Source organism: Silene latifolia, chromosome 5 (assembly GCF_048544455.1).
Source record: "Silene latifolia isolate original U9 population chromosome 5, ASM4854445v1, whole genome shotgun sequence".
NCBI classification, from domain to species: Eukaryota; Viridiplantae; Streptophyta; class Magnoliopsida; order Caryophyllales; family Caryophyllaceae; genus Silene; species Silene latifolia.
The window spans coordinates 14,185,366-14,203,152 of NC_133530.1; the positions used below are offsets into that span (position 1 = coordinate 14,185,366).

At 37.3% G+C, this 17,787-nt stretch overlaps 2 protein-coding genes across 2 annotated transcripts; both read right to left on the bottom strand.

Moving 5' to 3' along the window:
• Positions 1-5,217: 5,217 nt before the first annotated feature.
• LOC141654874 (jasmonate-induced protein homolog) lies at positions 5,218-5,801 on the bottom strand. Its single transcript, XM_074461986.1, has 2 exons — positions 5,553-5,801; positions 5,218-5,424 (listed from the first exon to the last, which is right to left on the bottom strand). The coding sequence occupies exons 1-2, from the start codon at positions 5,799-5,801 to the stop codon at positions 5,218-5,220; spliced, it is 456 nt and encodes a 151-aa protein (XP_074318087.1).
• Positions 5,802-14,271: 8,470 nt separating this feature from the next.
• Positions 14,272-14,852, bottom strand: LOC141654875 (jasmonate-induced protein homolog). The gene is made up of 2 exons (XM_074461987.1): positions 14,589-14,852; positions 14,272-14,397 (listed from the first exon to the last, which is right to left on the bottom strand). The coding sequence occupies exons 1-2, from the start codon at positions 14,850-14,852 to the stop codon at positions 14,272-14,274; spliced, it is 390 nt and encodes a 129-aa protein (XP_074318088.1).
• Between the last annotated feature and the right edge of the window lie 2,935 nt (positions 14,853-17,787).

Below are 17,787 nucleotides of genomic sequence, written 5' to 3' on the forward strand. Positions count from 1 at the left end.
GTTTAGAGGTGTCCTACCCCGGTTCTCCCTTTCGGTCTCAACCAAGGTTAACAATAGGGTCAAACCCCGGATATCCAAATCACAACCTAACCAACTCTCCTTGGTGGACAAGGGTTATAAATCGACACTACCCAAAATCAACCCATAAACCAAATCAATCCTCCAAACTACCCTCACCAATTTCCCCCAACAAATTAGCCTTTATGAGATTCAATTAGTGAAATTACTCATGTTGGGTCAAACCGAGCCCTAGTGGAAGACTACTCACTAATCATGGTCCTAATTGCAAAATAAACAATAAAGATGGAAACTTTGGTCATAAACATGGCGAGAAGATAAATTTTACTACTAAACATGCAACAATCAAACAATAGTTGTAAAGAGAGATAATTTACTCTAATAACAAGGTTGGTTAAACTAAAAGAGACAATCTTTAACCCAATCAACTCAAAGATTAAGTCTTTGAGGACAACTAGCAAAAGATGAACAAAGGAAAGAGAATCAAAGAAAAGATGAACAATGAAAAGATGAACAATGATGAAAACAACAACAACAAACCAACAACAACAACAATTTTAACATAAACAATCAAACAAACTTGAAGGAAGAACAAAGTGTAAACAAATGAAAATAGGGAGAGAAATAATACCAACTCAATAGCAAAAGAGGAATTTGGATAGAAACAATAAAGAAGGAGAACCTTCAATCTTCTTACAAACCCAAATTCAATTACTAATTAATTGAAGAACTTCTCTAATTAAGGAAAGATTAACAAAGTTTTAAATTTGAAAGGGGAAATATTCTGGATCTAGGGTTGTGTGTACAAAAGGGTTTAAGAGGGGGTATTTATAGTTTCCATAAGGATTAGGATAGAATTTGGAATGGGCCTTTGAAACACGTATTTGCACTCCCGGCCGGTCAACCGGCCGCCGGTCAACCGGCCGCCGGTCCTCTGGCCGGCTGGGAGATCTCTGGAAATTTAAACAAACTTTGGAAGTTATCAGGTTGGCTTGGCCGGTCGACCGGCTGCCGGTCCCTGACCGGCTGGGACGCCTTTGACTTTGGACTTGACTTTATCCTTTGGGGGAACTCCCAGCCGGCTGGCCGGCTGCCGGTCATTTGACCGGCTGGGAGATTCCTGTAACTTTCTTCATTTCTTGTGTTTCCTCAGCTCATGCGTTTTCCCAGCCGGCTAGCCGGCCGCCGGGCCACCGGCTGGGGATGCTCCTTCCTTGCTTCTTCCTTCATTTCCATATATACGTACTCCCAGCCGGCTGACCGGCTGGGGTACATCTCAGCATGTTTTCCTTCATCTTCCATGCGTAGCTTAGTAATCCCGTCTTCCTAGCTTTATTTCGCCCGTTCCCGCCTCAATTTCTGCAAGGGGGCCACAATGTCATAGTAAAGGGAATCGGGACAAGAAATTAGAGAAAGGGAGTACAAAACCGACTCAAATGGGGTCGAATATGCATGAAAATAGAGGGAAAAAGGGTGCAAAAGGGTCCTATATCAGGTATACCCTTATTTTCATACACAAAGATAATAGCTAGTGTGAATACTAGCAAAATAGTCGAAATCCGTGGTTTCTCTAAGTGAGTTATATATTTCTACTTTATGTTGTTTGATTTTATTACTCATTTAAGACGCATCTTTTCAGAAGAATACTTACTTTTTTTGTTCGTATTAATCGAGAATTTTTATCATTTTGGTGGAGAATTTATTCCCTATATGGCCATTGACAACCAATCTACGCTTAAAACATATCCACACACGTAGTAATGCATGGTAGATTATATACCTTTTGGAACAAATAGTAAATCCACTCATATGGCATATGATTCCGAAATGCCAAACACTTCATTCATTGAGTGTTTTGCCCAAAATCCACTTGTGATGTTGTCACATAACACGCTCGCGAGAGATGGTACTATAAGACAGTCTCACACCGTGAGACGGTCACTTTTATAAAAAAAAAAAGTTAATTCAATTATCATTAATAAACGGGTTATCTTTTTACATAAAGGGGCCGTCTCATAGTGTGAGACGGTTGTACACAATAAAAACTGTGGTTTTAGTTATTCTACTCATTTATATAAATCTGTATATTAATTAGATAACAGAGTTAAGAATTTTGTCTCCTATATTTACATAAATCTGATATATTATTTTGTAGTTACTAATCTTTTTAGAAATCAATAATTTTAATAAGAAGGCGAAAAGAATTAGGAGGTGAAGGGTTTTCTTTTTCCGAAACTATGATATTCGTTTATACAACGAAAGGTTTAAAGTAAGAATATGTGGTCAAATCTAATTTCGTTTCAATTCGATTTCGGTATGATTCATTTTAATTAGACACCTTAATCCGGTTGTCCTATTTCCAATCGGTGATTGGGTCGGGTCAGTAGTCGATCAAGCAACTTCCGGGTCATCGTTTAGGGGTTAATGATTTTCCTCAATGCTCATTATAATTTTTAATTCAAACGTTGTTAAACATAATTAGCACAATCATGTTCTCTTACTTTCATTGCATATGGAGAATGTATTTATAGTACAAAGGCATAGGAAGGTAAAGGCATAGGAAGGTGAAGAGGTAGGAAGGTGAAAGGGTAAAGCTTAGGAAGGTGAAGAGGTGACCATTCCTCTTCCCCAAATACTAATATTAAGACTACTAGCTTTAAGACTTCTATTAATCCTATTACCCTCCCGCAATCGTAAAGGCAGTACATAGTACGAACTTTACGATTGGAGAATTACAATAAAAGCATAATCAATAAAAAAAACGTCTTCATCTCGATCTCTCTTCGGAAAATCTTCTCATCTTCACAGGGTGGTAAGGGGTGCGTATAGGACTCGCCAGACAATTTTCATTGCATATAGGACTCGCCAGACACTTTTCATTGCGTATAGGACTCGCCAGACATTTTTCATTGCGTAACTCGCCAGTTTTTTCGTGCGTAACTCGCCAGTTTTTTTCAGTGCGTATTGGTCTCGCCAGACAATTTTCTTGCGTAACTCGCCAGTTTTTTCGTGCGTAACTCGCCAGTTTTTTTCAGTGCGTAACTCGCCAGTTTTTTTCAGTGCGTATTGGTCTCGCCAGACAATTTTCTTGCGTAACTCGCCAGTTTTTTTGTGCGTAACTCGCCAGTTTTTTTCCAGTGCGTAACTCGCCGGTTTTTTTTCAGTGCGTATTGGTCTCGCCAGACAATTTTCTTGCGTAACTCGCCAGTTTTTTTTCAGTGCGTATTGGTCTCGCCAGACAATTTTCTTGCGTAACTCGCCGGTTTTTTTCGTGCGTAACTCGCCAGTTTTTTTCGTGCGTAACTCGCCAGTTTTTTCGTGCGTAACTCGCCAGTTTTTTTTTTTCTTTTCTTTTGTACCACCTTGATCAAAAATCGAAAATTTTCTTTTAGAGCAATCTCGATAAAAGGATAAAAAAAAACATTATTAGAAGTTTTTTTTTTTTTTTTTCAGCAAAATGAAATCTGGGAAGGACAAATTTCGATCAAAAGGAAAAACATCCATTTGAATGTCAAAGAAAGCATATCATTGATAACTTCAATGGATAACTTCAAGTCTTCAATGGTATTCTATCAAATTGCCATCACCATCTGTGGACGATTTTTTTTTTTTTTTTTTTTTTAGAAAACAGAAATTATTATTTGTGGTTGAAAATCCTACCGGTGGGTGTAAATTTTCGGCCACCCACCGGTAAGAATGCGGAAGCGGTTTATAGAGACCTCAAGAACGAGGCTCCGATACCATGTTAAACATAATTAGCACAATCATGTTCTCTTACTTTCATTGCATATGGAGAATGTATTTATAGTACAAAGGCATAGGAAGGTAAAGGCATAGGAAGGTGAAGAGGTAGGAAGGTGAAAGGGTAAAGCTTAGGAAGGTGAAGAGGTGACCATTCCTCTTCCCCAAATACTAATATTAAGACTACTAGCTTTAAGACTTCTATTAATCCTATTAAACGTTGTACCTTAAATTCGTGCAACTAAAATACAATTAATGAGAAAACTCATAACTAGGCGTCCTTGTGCAAGAATCAAAACTTCTGCCGTGCTTGTCAATTTGTTGAGTTAGACGTGTTCAAGTGTATTAGATGACTTACCTTGTTCCTACTAAATTAAGTCACTAGTGAGTAGTCCATATCTTACGACAAGCGTGTAACATTTAATGGTATGCCCAAAAATAAATTTTGCTTTAGCAAACTTTGTACAAGAAAGGAAATTAGCCTTGATCATGGCATGAACACCTACAACATAAGTATGAGTTTAGCTATCAACTAAAAGAGCTGAGTAATGAGTAAACTCATCCATTCAAAATGAAATAGCTATAACAGAGGCCATATCTCCTCGGAGACGGAGCTCTTCCCAGGTCCGCTTGGCCATGGCCTAGGCAAGAGTGAAAAATTAGTCAACATTATTTTTGAAAGGATTCTATTTTTAAAATCATTATGTAATATTTGCTTGTTAATTAATGTCATATTAGATGTCAATGCATAATAAATATAATATCATATTTACAATTAGTCAACATTTATTTTAGGGTTGGTTCCCAATATGCATTTAATTTTGTTGGAATTAGCTACTTTAACTTGCTATTAGTGACATATGTAGAAATATATTGATATTAATATTGCTCATTGAAGTTTGTTACATGGAACACTACATCAATAGTTATGTCTCTATGGAGGAAGATTGGTAAAACATTAAACGAAATTGATGATAAATTTCGGCCCTAGCTACTATTTGTCCCATGAGTACATGCTCTTATTCATATATTGTGGTTTGAAACACTATAGATGTTGAGATTATGAATAAATAAAAAATTGCGGAAATTGTTTTTTTTTTTAACTTCTACGAAAAAATTATTAGTAGGCCACAAATTTCTATACTTGTAGTCTCAAAGGGGGCCATTATTTAAAGCCAGTCAATTAGTTTAAGGCTATAAACGAGTGTTGGCTTCAATATCGCAAACTCATCCTCATGCGTTCTTGTACAAGTAACTAGGCTCGCAAATTTGACAATGTAAATAGACTAAAATGAAGTTTATGGTCATAATTATTACTCACTTTACTGATTTATTTAACCTTCTTAATAGGTAATAGTATTAGCAACCGGTGTACATGCAGGAAGCAAACATGAAGGCATAGATTATAGGGTAATTTTTCGACCCTTTATTATTACAATACTTTATATATATGGACACCTATGGTCCATGACCTTCTTGTATAAGTTTAAAGTCCGCGATAAGAGTAGCAATGTCGGGGACTGTGTCACTGATGTTGCCGTCAGCACGTGTCTTGGTAGCCGCGTCGGTGGAAGTGTCAAAAGTTAATGCAGTGTCCAACTTTTGCTGAATTTGATCAAAGGTCAGATTGGCAATGACTTGTTTTGCGCCACATACAACATACACCTGCGTTAAAACCAAGAAAAAAAATTAAAATGATCCGAGGAAAATAAAATGCAACCTAATAAAATGATTAATCAACTTATCATCACCAATAGAATTACGTGCGTGCGTTTAAAATAATTCATATTTACCCTGTTAGGAGTCTGAGGTGATGTGTTATCTGCGGGTGCATGCCATGCCAAAACCCACGAACAGTCCCCTCCTGATGCATTTTTCCCATTATACACCACTGCCGCTTTGGAACCAAAAAAGTTTCCCTTCAAGTGGGTAAATATGGCACTGCTATTGGGAAAAATCTTCTCCGGAAAAGTGCCAACCGGAGCGCCTGACCAGTTATGAGATCTAGCTAAGGTCATAGCAAAATGGGTCTGGTTATTCATGGTGGCTTGGGTACCATTTTGTGGTGCTTGATTGTCTTCTCGCAAACCGCGACATTTTGTTCTTGCATCGTAGCCATATCGAGCTTTAATGGTACATATTACACAAGAATCTTAATCACTTAGTTTCATTCAAAACAATGAAAGTAATAAAACAAAACCAAATAGCATGTAATTTATTTAAAAAATAACAACAACAATAATTAGTTTCATGCACCAAAAGTCTTCATACCTTGAAATTTGTGAAGATGTTAATAATTTCAACGTTGCGTCTTGCTTGCCCCAACCATACTACCACCTAAGCTATTTATATAGTATTCGGAAACATTTATGCGCAATAACGGATATAAAAAAAAAAGTAGATTCATTATTCTAATTTACACCATAGCGTAAGAATTTTCCATCACCTCCTTTAAACAAGAATCATATTCTTCATTTCTTTTCTTTGACTAAAGAGACTACCTTATGATAATCGTAAAAAAATGGGGACTCAAGTTAAATAGCTAACACTTACTCCGTATTTTCTACATACTTTTGTAAGTACAATACAGAGAGTTGTGCAATCATTAAACGTGGTAATCCCTCCATCCCGATCATTTGCTACCTTTGAAATTGGCACAAAGACCACGGAAAGAGTAGGAGACTATTTGTGATAGAACAGGGAATCAATAAGAACTGAATATATAATACATTGAACATGCATGAAAGCAAAATTGTTGTCTAAAGGAAACTCATATAGCTAGCTGGTGGCTATTAATTTGAATGATCATGAAAACTAAACAGAAAGATCATCATAGGCTTATAAATCATCTATGTTCCTAGTTATCGCATACAGCTCGATTTTATCCTCTTTCTAACAGGATATATTTTGTTTTGTTTCATAGTGTGATAGTTTTTGCATATGTATTTTCTTTTCTAATGAAATGCAAAGATTATTTTTGAAAAAAAAAAAATTTGTACATGACAACATTATTTATACAAGTTTGACTAACAAAGCTAAGAGCCTAAGAGACCTAAACCTAGCCGCAACAAACAATCATTAATGGAGATTGTGTACAAGCGAATTACGAAAAGTTATATGGACATGAATTATTAAAATATACAAAAAGATATGAATAGATAACTCAGAAGATAATGAAGATATAGTTTGAATAATTTGTGGACATTATTTTTGAGCGACAAGTGGACAATAAGTAATGAGGATGATCACATTACCCTTCATAAATATTTTTAATGAAGAAAGATAAACAAATAAATAAAAGACACATAAACGAAATAATTAAGTAAATAAATGACTACGACGGATAGCATATTAATCCAATTTTAAGATAAAATGAACTTCGTTCATAAAAAAAAGAGTTGAAAATTTGTTAGATAAGTTACCCTAGAATTTAAGAAAAAAGAGTAAAACATAACTCTCGGGAAAAGGATTGTGGTGGTGTGTTGGTGACTTGGACTATAACACGCTAAAGCTTGTATGATTTTAATTAGGATATTCGACCTGGACCATTCTAAATCCACCTAGTAAAACTCAAAATTTGGTTGAGTAAACCGAAAGGACGCGACTCCAGGTTAAACTTATACCTTAATTAATTTTCTTTGTATCAATCAAAACAAAACCGAAATCAGCCAGCGACTTTTCAGAAGAATACTTACTTTTTTTGTTCGTATTAATCGAGAATTTTTATCATTTTGGTGGAGAATTTATTCCCTATATGGCCATTGACAACCAATCTACGCTTAAAACATATCCACACACGTAGTAATGCATGGTAGATTCAATACCTTTTAGAACAAATAGTAAATCCACTCATATGGCATATGATTCCGAAATGACAAACACTTCATTCATTGAGTGTTTTGCCCAAAATCCACTTGTGATGTTGTCACATAACACGCTCGCGAGAGATGGTACTATAAGACAGTCTCACACCGTGAGACGGTCACTTTTATAAAAAAAAAAAAAGTTAATTCAATTATCATTAATAAATGGGTTATCTTTTTACATAAAAGGGCCGTCTCATAGTGTGAGACGGTTGTACACAATAAAAACTGTGGTTTTAGTTATTCTACTCATTTATATAAATCTGTATATTAATTTGATAACAGAGTTAAGAATTTTGTCTCCTATATTTACATAAATCTGATATATTATTTTGTAGTTACTAATCTTTTTAGAAATCAATAATTTTAATAAGAAGGCGAAAAGAATTAGGAGGTGAAGGGTTTTCTTTTTCCGAAACTATGATATTCGTTTATACAACGAAAGGTTTAAAGTAAGAATATGTGGTCAAATCTAATTTCGTTTCAATTCGATTTCGGTATGATTCATTTTAATTAGACACCTTAATCCGGTTGTCCTATTTCCAATCGGTGATTGGGTCGGGTCAGTAGTTGATCAAGCAACTTCCGGGTCATCGTTTAGGGGTTAATGATTTTCCTCAACGCTCATTATAATTTTTAATTCAAACGTTTTACCTTAAATTCGTGCAACTAAAATACAATTAATGAGAAAACTCATAACTAGGCGTCCTTGTGCAATAATCAAAACTTCTGCCGTGCTTGTCAATTTGTTGAGTTAGACGTGTTCAAGTGTATTAGATGACTTACCTTGTTCCTACTAAATTAAGTCACTAGTGAGTATTCCATATCTTACGACAAGCGTGTAACATTTAATGGTATGCCCAAAAATAAATTTTGCTTTAGCAAACTTTGTACAAGAAAGGAAATTAGCCTTGATCATGGCATGAACACCTACAACATAAGTATGAGTTTAGCTATCAACTAAAAGAGCTGAGTAATGAGTAAACTCATCCATTCAAAATGAAATAGCTATAACAGAGGCTAAAGGAGATTAATGGTTGCCTTCTATTGATTAAACTTTGGGTATAAATACAATATTGCTAAGCTACAATTAAGGACTAGGTTACACTAAACTAGGTAACAAATACCACTAAACTAGGTAACTAAATCAGTAAATAAATAATTACAATTTACATAATAATTACTTATTCTATCATACCCCCGCAGTTGAAACGGGAGGTGAACGAACGTTTAAACTGGCACGGAAATCGTCAAAAAGGACGAGAGGAAGGCCCTTGGTGAAAATATCCGCTATTTGATAACGTGATGCGACATGGCTAACACGAACTTCGCCGCGTTTAACTTTCTCGCGAACAAAATGAATGTCCATCTCAATATGTTTTGTACGTTGGTGTTGAACTGGGTTGCTCGATAGATAGATAGCACTTACATTGTCACAATAAACAAGTGTAGCTTTAGGCATAGGCACGTGAAGCTCGACCAACAGGTTACGAAGCCAAAACGATTCAGCGACAACATTCGCTACGCCACGATACTCGGCTTCTGCACTTGATTTGGACAAAGTTGGTTGTCGTTTAGATGCCCATGAAATCAAATTGTCACCTAAGAAAACACAATAACCGGATGTAGAACGACGCGTATCCAGACACCCACCCCAATCGGCATCCGTGTAGGCCCGTAGGAGGGACGGAGCAGATTTGTTGAGCCATAGGCCACGGTCAGCAGTGCCGTGTACATAACGAATAATTCGTTTACGAGCGGCCATGTGTTCGGTCATCGGATTGTGCATGAAGAGGCAAATTTGTTGCACGGCGTAGGTAATGTCGGGTCTAGTAAATGTCAAATATTGAAGAGCACCGGCAAGACTACGATACAGAGTAGGGTCCTCGAACGGGACGGAAGTGACAGCGCTTAATTTTGGTTTAGTGTCAACTGGAGTGGCCGCGGCTTTGCAAGAGGCCATGTCAGCTCTCTCAACAATCTCATTTGCATACTTGGTTTGGGACAAGAACATACCTTTGGAACTTTGTTTGACGGAAATACCCAAGAAATAATTTAGTGGGCCAAGATCCTTCATAGCGAATTCCGTTTGGAGACTACGCATAATTTGAGAACGAAGAGCAGCTGAAGAACACGTGAGTATAATATCATCGACATAGAGCAATAAATAGGCGAGATTAGTACCATGTCGAAAGATAAATAAAGAGTGATCCACTCTGCTATGCGTGAAACCAATGGTAGCAAGAAAGTCCGCAAACCGTTTATACCATGCGCGAGGAGCTTGTTTGAGACCGTACAAGGATTTTTGGAGTAGACATACAAAATCAGGCCGAGAATTATCCTTGTACCCAAGCGGTTGGTACATATAAACCGTTTCATTAAGGTTGCCATGGAGAAAAGCATTTTTGACGTCAAGTTGGTTAATTGACCAAGACTTCGATAATGCAAGAGTAAGAACCGTGCGAATTGTAGCCGGCTTCACAACCGGACTAAATGTTTCGCCGCAATCGATTCCAACCTGTTGAGTCTTACCGTCACCTACAAGACGAGCTTTATACCTTTCAAAAGAACCGTCAGAATTAAATTTATGACGAAAAATCCACATGGAGCGAATGACATTTACGTTCTTAGGACGAGGAACCAAGACCCATGTCTTATTATCAATAAGAGCTTTATACTCGTCATCCATGGCCAGTTTCCAATTTGGGTCACGAATAGCAGTCACGGGATTCCTAGGAATAGGTGAAATGGCTACAATGTGTGACAAATTGTGTTCGGAGGCTGGTGGTTTGACGTAGCGAGGGTTTGGTTTGTAAATACCATGATCGGCTCGGGTAGTGGGTTTGGAGAAAGGGTGGCGTGAGGCAGCTGCTGATTGGGCCGTGGCAGAGGCGGGTGCGGGGTGTGAAGTGGCTGGGGCAGTAGCTGGCTGTACCGGGGCAGGTGTGACCGGTGGAGGCTGGTCACGGGTTGGTTGGTCAGGCGGGATGGGTGTCGTGGCTGGGGAGGGAGAGGTCATATGGCGAAGGACATATGGGGAGACTCCGTCATCCAAAAAATCATAGGTATGAGTGTCGGGGTGATGGACAGACGCAAAAGGGAAGGTGTGTTCATCGAAGAGAACGTGACGACTGATAATAAGTTTATTAGTGGACATGTCGAGACACTTATAACCGCGATGATCTTTTGGATAGCCAAGGAACACGCAAGGGGAAGACCGGGGTTGCAACTTATTTATAGTTGTCGATGGTACCAAAGGAAAACACAAGCATCCAAAGACACGGAGATGGCTATAAATAGGTGTGCGATTGTATAAGAGTTGAAGGGGAATTTTATAGGCAATGGGTTTGCTTGGAAGAATGTTCAAAATGTATGTAGCTACTTCTAGGGAATGATGCCAAAAACGAGTCGGTAGTGAGGCATGAAAAAGAAGAGTACGAACTATGTTATTAATGGAACGAATTTTGCGTTCGGCCTTGCCGTTTTGAGACGATGTGTGAGGACATGAAAGGCGAAAAACCAAACCATTAGCAGCACAAAAATCTCGAAACAGATTGTTGACAAATTCTGTTCCATTATCACATTGAATCGTTTTAATTTTTCGTTCAAATTGAGTTTGGACGAAGTTATGAAATTTTGTTAATATGGAATTTACTTGATTTTTTGTAGCAATAGGAAATGTCCATACAAAATTGGTAAAATCATCCAAAATGACAAGATAATACTTGTGACCTAAAGAACTCAATGTCGGTGATGTCCATAAATCACAATGTAAAATATCGAAAGGCATACAAGTACGAGAAATAGAGCTAACAAAAGGTAATCGAACATGTTTTCCAAGCGGACAAGATTGACAAAACGATTTAGAGGAATTCGAATTACAATCTATGAATTTATTTTGCCTAAGAACAGAAATAATAGGACTGCCCGGATGACCTAAGCGATTGTGCCATTCGGACGGAGCTAAAGCTGCAAAAGTCGAAAAATGCGCGGCTGACTTCGTGATGGACGACACAGGATAAAGACCACCCCTACTCTCACACCTCATTAGACGAGTCCCCGTCCGTAGATCCTTCACAGAAAAACCAAAAGGGTCAAATTCAATACTGACCATATTATCGGTGGTGAATTTTCTAACGGAAATTAAGTTTTTGACTAATTTGGGGGCAACTAGGACGTTTTTTAAGATGAAAGGAGGGTGTGGTTTGTTTAAGGAAGTGTGACCGTGACCACGAATCGGGATTGACTGACCATTTCCGACTACAATGCCATTATTAAAGCTCGAATTAATAAAAGACGATAGAATACCTGGATTCGCCGTCATATGAGACGTAGCACCCGTGTCCATGACCCATGGTTCGGGTGGGGTGAGTCCGAGAGTATACATGGCCGCCTCAATGTCAGTTTGAGACGGTTGTGATCCATCAGCAGCTACATACGCCTGAGGACGAGGACCCAAGATCCCTTGCTGAGGCCGAGGTGTATAAGTGGGTCGCATAACCCACGGGCTAGACGGATACGGACAAGGTGGATAACCCCAAGGAGCCGACGGCCACTGCCACGGCCCGTATCCTCCTGACCACTGTTGTGGTGCGGCAGGAGTCGAAGTGGCTGGAGCAGCGGCTGGAGTAGATTGTCCCTTGCCGCCTTTCCCGCCTTTGCCCTTTTTCTTCCCACCAGAACCATTGTCGCGGCCACCCTTGCCGTTCCCAGATCCAGAACCCTTCGACGATTGCCCTCCATTATCGCTATCAACTCCACCACGAGCATAAAGAGCCTCCGATGAAGTCGTAGCAAGCCTGTTTAGCAAGCCCTGCCTCTTCGAGCGTCAACATGGATCGAGCACGATAGAAGGCAGGTAGAGGGGACTTTTGTCGAATTATAGTCCCTACATTATGATATGCCGGAGATAGACCGGAAACCAATTGAAGAACCAGACGATTATCAGATACGGGAGATCCGACATTCTTCAGTTGGTCCGCCAAAGATTTGAGCCTTTGACAGTATGCCGAAACAGAGGAAAAATCCGCCATTTCGACGTGCGAAAATTCACGCTTTCGAGCGTAACCGCCCTGGAATTCGCGTTGTCTTGGAAAATATCAGCAATACGTTGCCAAGCCTCCATAGCCGTAGACTCGGCTTCGATGATAGTCTCCAAGAGTTCGGTGGTGATGGTGGAGTAGATCCATTGCAACACCGTGGCATCGAGCGTTTCCCACAACTCCTTTTCGTCGTTCGTGACGAGGGGTGTGACGGCGACCTTAGGTTCGACTATATGGTGAAGCACTCGATTGGATTTGGCATGATTTGTGAACAATGCCACCCAAAGAGGGTATTGATCGTTATCCATTCCGAGTTTGATAGGAATGTGATTCGTGATATTGTTCACTGCAAGAGCCGGGTGAAAAGTCGACTTTGCTTGGGGCCATTGAGGGTGACGTGAGGTCGGGAATGGGAGAAGAAGAAGAAAGATTAGCGGAAGCGATTTTGGGTAGGATTAACCTAGAAACCCGATACCATAAAGGAGATTAATGGTTGCCTTCTATTGATTAAACTTTGGGTATAAATACAATATTGCTAAGCTACAATTAAGGACTAGGTTACACTAAACTAGGTAACAAATACCACTAAACTAGGTAACTAAATCAGTAAATAAATAATTACAATTTACATAATAATTACTTATTCTATCAGAGGCCATATCTCCTCGGAGACGGAGCTCTTCCCAGGTCCGCTTGGCCATGGCCTAGGCAAGAGTGAAAAATTAGTCAACATTATTTTTGAAAGGATTCTATTTTTAAAATCATTATGTAATATTTGCTTGTTAATTAATGTCATATTAGATGTCAATGCATAATAAATATAATATCATATTTACAATTAGTCAACATTTATTTTAGGGTTGGTTCCCAATATGCATTTAATTTTGTTGGAATTAGCTACTTTAACTTGCTATTAGTGACATATGTAGAAATATATTGATATTAATATTGCTCATTGAAGTTTGTTACATGGAACACTACATCAATAGTTATGTCTCTATGGAGGAAGATTGGTAAAACATTAAACGAAATTGATGATAAATTTCGGCCCTAGCTACTATTTGTCCCATGAGTACATGCTCTTATTCATATATTGTGGTTTGAAACACTATAGATGTTGAGATTATGAATAAATAAAAAATTGCGGAAATTGTTTTTTTTTTTAACTTCTACGAAAAAATTATTAGTAGGCCACAAATTTCTATACTTGTAGTCTCAAAGGGGGCCATTATTTAAAGCCAGTCAATTAGTTTAAGGCTATAAACGAGTGTTGGCTTCAATATCGCAAACTCATCCTCATGCGTTCTTGTACAAGTAACTAGGCTCGCAAATTTGACAATGTAAATAGACTAAAATGAAGTTTATGGTCATAATTATTACTCACTTTACTGATTTATTTAACCTTCTTAATAGGTAATAGTATTAGCAACCGGTGTACATGCAGGAAGCAAACATGAAGGCATAGATTATAGGGTAATTTTTCGACCCTTTATTATTACAATACTTTATATATATGGACACCTATGGTCCATGACCTTCTTGTATAAGTTTAAAGTCCGCGATAAGAGTAGCAATGTCCGGGGGGACCGTGTCACCTGATGTTGCCGTCAAAGACGTGTCTTGGTAGCCGCGTCGGTGGAAGTGTCAAAAGTTAATGCAGTGTCCAACTTTTGCTGAATTTGATCAAAGGTCAGATTGGCAATGACTTGTTTTGCGCCACATACAACATACACCTGCGTTAAAACCAAGAAAAAAAAATTAAAATGATCCGAGGAAAATAAAATGCAACCTAATAAAATGATTAATCAACTTATCATCACCAATAGAATTACGTGCGTGCGTTTAAAATAATTCATATTTACCCTGTTAGGAGTCTGAGGTGATGTGTTATCTGCGGGTGCATGCCATGCCAAAACCCACGAACAGTCCCTCCCGATGCATTTTTCCCATTATACACCATTGCCGCTTTGGAACCAAAAAAGTTTCCCTTCAAGTGGGTAAATATGGCTTGCTTATTGGGAAAAATCTTCTCCGGAAAAGTGCCAACCGGAGCGCCTGACCAGTTATGAGATCTAGCTAAGGTCATAGCAAAATGGGTGCAGTTATTCATGGTGGCTTGGGTACCATTTTGTGGTCGCTTGACTGTCTTCTCGCAAACCGCGACATTTTGTTCTTGCATCGTAGCCATATCGAGCTTTAATGGTACATATTACACAAGAATCTTAATCACTTAGTTTCATTCAAAACAATGAAAGTAATAAAACAAAACCAAATAGCATGTAATTTATTTAAAAAATAACAACAACAATAATTAGTTTCATGCACCAAAAGTCTTCATACCTTGAAATTTGTGAAGATGTTAATAATTTCAACGTTGCGTCTTGCTTGCCCCAACCATACTACCACCTAAGCTATTTATATAGTATTCGGAAACATTTATGCGCAATAACGGATATAAAAAAAAAAAAGTAGATTCATTATTCTAATTTACACCATAGCGTAAGAATTTTCCATCACCTCCTTTAAACAAGAATCATATTCTTCATTTCTTTTCTTTGACTAAAGAGACTACCTTATGATAATCGTAAAAAAATGGGGACTCAAGTTAAATAGCTAACACTTACTCCGTATTTTCTACATACTTTTGTAAGTACAATACAGAGAGTTGTGCAATCATTAAACGTGGTAATCCCTCCATCCCGATCATTTGCTACCTTTGAAATTGGCGCAAAGACCACGGAAAGAGTAGGAGACTATTTGTGATAGAACAGGGAATCAATAAGAACTGAATATATAATACATTGAACATGCATGAAAGCAAAATTGTTGTCTAAAGGAAACTCATATAGCTAGCTGGTGGCTATTAATTTGAATGATCATGAAAACTAAACAGAAAGATCATCATAGGCTTATAAATCATCTATGTTCCTAGTTATCGCATACATGACTCGATTTTATCCTCTTTCTAACGGGATATATTTTGTTTTGTTTCATAGTGTGATAGTTTTTGCATATGTATTTTCTTTTCTAATGAAATGCAAAGATTATTTTTGAAAAAAAAAAATTTGTACATGACAACATTATTTATACAAGTTTGACTAACAAAGCTAAGAGCCTAAGAGACCTAAACCTAGCCGCAACAAACAATCATTAATGGAGATTGTGTACAAGCGAATTACGAAAAGTTATATGGACATGAATTATTAAAATATACAAAAAGATATGAATAGATAACTCAGAAGATAATGAAGATATAGTTTGAATAATTTGTGGACATTATTTTTGAGCGACAAGTGGACAATAAGTAATGAGGATGATCACATTACCCTTCATAAATATTTTTAATGAAGAAAGATAAACAAATAAATAAAAGACACATAAACGAAATAATTAAGTAAATAAATGACTACGACGGATAGCATATTAATCCAATTTTAAGATAAAATGAACTTCGTTCATAAAAAAAAGAGTTGAAAATTTGTTAGATAAGTTACCCTAGAATTTAAGAAAAAAGAGTAAAACATAACTCTCGGGAAAAGGATTGTGGTGGTGTGTTGGTGACTTGGACTATAACACGCTAAAGCTTGTATGATTTTAATTAGGATATTCGACCTGGACCATTCTAAATCCACCTAGTAAAACTCAAAATTTGGTTGAGTAAACCGAAAGGACGCGACTCCAGGTTAAACTTATACCTTAATTAATTTTCTTTGTATCAATCAAAACAAAACCGAAATCAGCCAGCGACACAAAATTGATTCACACGAATGGATTCCCCGATAATGCATGTATAGGACTTACAATGGTCTAAAGTTGATCATAATTGTTAGTTAAGAGGTGTTTAAGGGATCTTTGTAATTTGGTAACTCCTCTAAGTACGGTTACATAAATCATGTTGTGTGCGCGATGAACCGATATATAAAAACCAAACAACACATGCAAAGATAATATACTACTCTAAGAAGTTAAGTCTACCATCAATATGGGACTTCATATATTTGACGTGGATCTTTTTAGGACCTTCGTAGATATCTTAAAGGTATAAAGACATCCACGTTTGATGACGGTTATCAAATAGAACAACCGATTTCGTATAAGTGGTATACCCTTATTTTCATACACAAAGATAATAGCTAGTGTGAATACTAGCAAAATAGTCGAAATCCGTGGTTTCTCTAAGTGAGTTATATATTTCTACTTTATGTTGTTTGATTTTATTACTCATTTAAGACGCGTCTTTTCAGAAGAATACTTACTTTTTTTGTTCGTATTAATCGAGAATTTTTATCATTTTGGTGGAGAATTTATTCCCTATATGGCCATTGACAACCAATCTACGCTTAAAACATATCCACACACGTAGTAATGCATGGTAGATTCAATACCTTTTAGAACAAATAGTAAATCCACTCATATGGCATATGATTCCGAAATGACAAACACTTCATTCATTGAGTGTTTTGCCCAAAATCCACTTGTGATGTTGTCACATAACACGCTCGCGAGAGAGGGTACTATAAGACAGTCTCACACCGTGAGACGGTCACTTTTATAAAAAAAAAAAAAGTTAATTCAATTATCATTAATAAATGAGTTATCTTTTTACATAAAAGGGCCGTCTCATAGTGTGAGACGGTTGTACACAATAAAAACTGTGGTTTTAGTTATTCTACTCATTTATATAAATCTGTATATTAATTTGATAACAGAGTTAAGAATTTTGTCTCCTATATTTACATAAATCTGATATATTATTTTGTAGTTACTAATCTTTTTAGAAATCAATAATTTTAATAAGAAGGCGAAAAGAATTAGGAGGTGAAGGGTTTTCTTTTTCCGAAACTATGATATTCGTTTATACAACGAAAGGTTTAAAGTAAGAATATGTGGTCAAATCTAATTTCGTTTCAATTCGATTTCGGTATGATTCATTTTAATTAGACACCTTAATCCGGTTGTCCTATTTCCAATCGGTGATTGGGTCGGGTCAGTAGTTGATCAAGCAACTTCCGGGTCATCGTTTAGGGGTTAATGATTTTCCTCAACGCTCATTATAATTTTTAATTCAAACGTTTTACCTTAAATTCGTGCAACTAAAATACAATTAATGAGAAAACTCATAA

Bases quoted from the DNA above. Each gene is read 5' to 3' on its own strand.
- LOC141654874 (XM_074461986.1), bottom strand. From the start codon at position 5,801: ATGAATAACCAGACCCATTTTGCTATGACCTTAGCTAGATCTCATAAC. The intron at 5,425-5,552 runs GTAAATATGAAT...GTTTTAACGCAG, and splicing joins CACCTCAGACTCCTAACAGG to GTGTATGTTGTATGTGGCGC.
- LOC141654875 (XM_074461987.1), bottom strand. From the start codon at position 14,852: ATGGCTACGATGCAAGAACAAAATGTCGCGGTTTGCGAGAAGACAGTC. The intron at 14,398-14,588 runs GTTCGTGGGTTT...GTTTTAACGCAG, and splicing joins AAAATGCATCGGGAGGGACT to GTGTATGTTGTATGTGGCGC.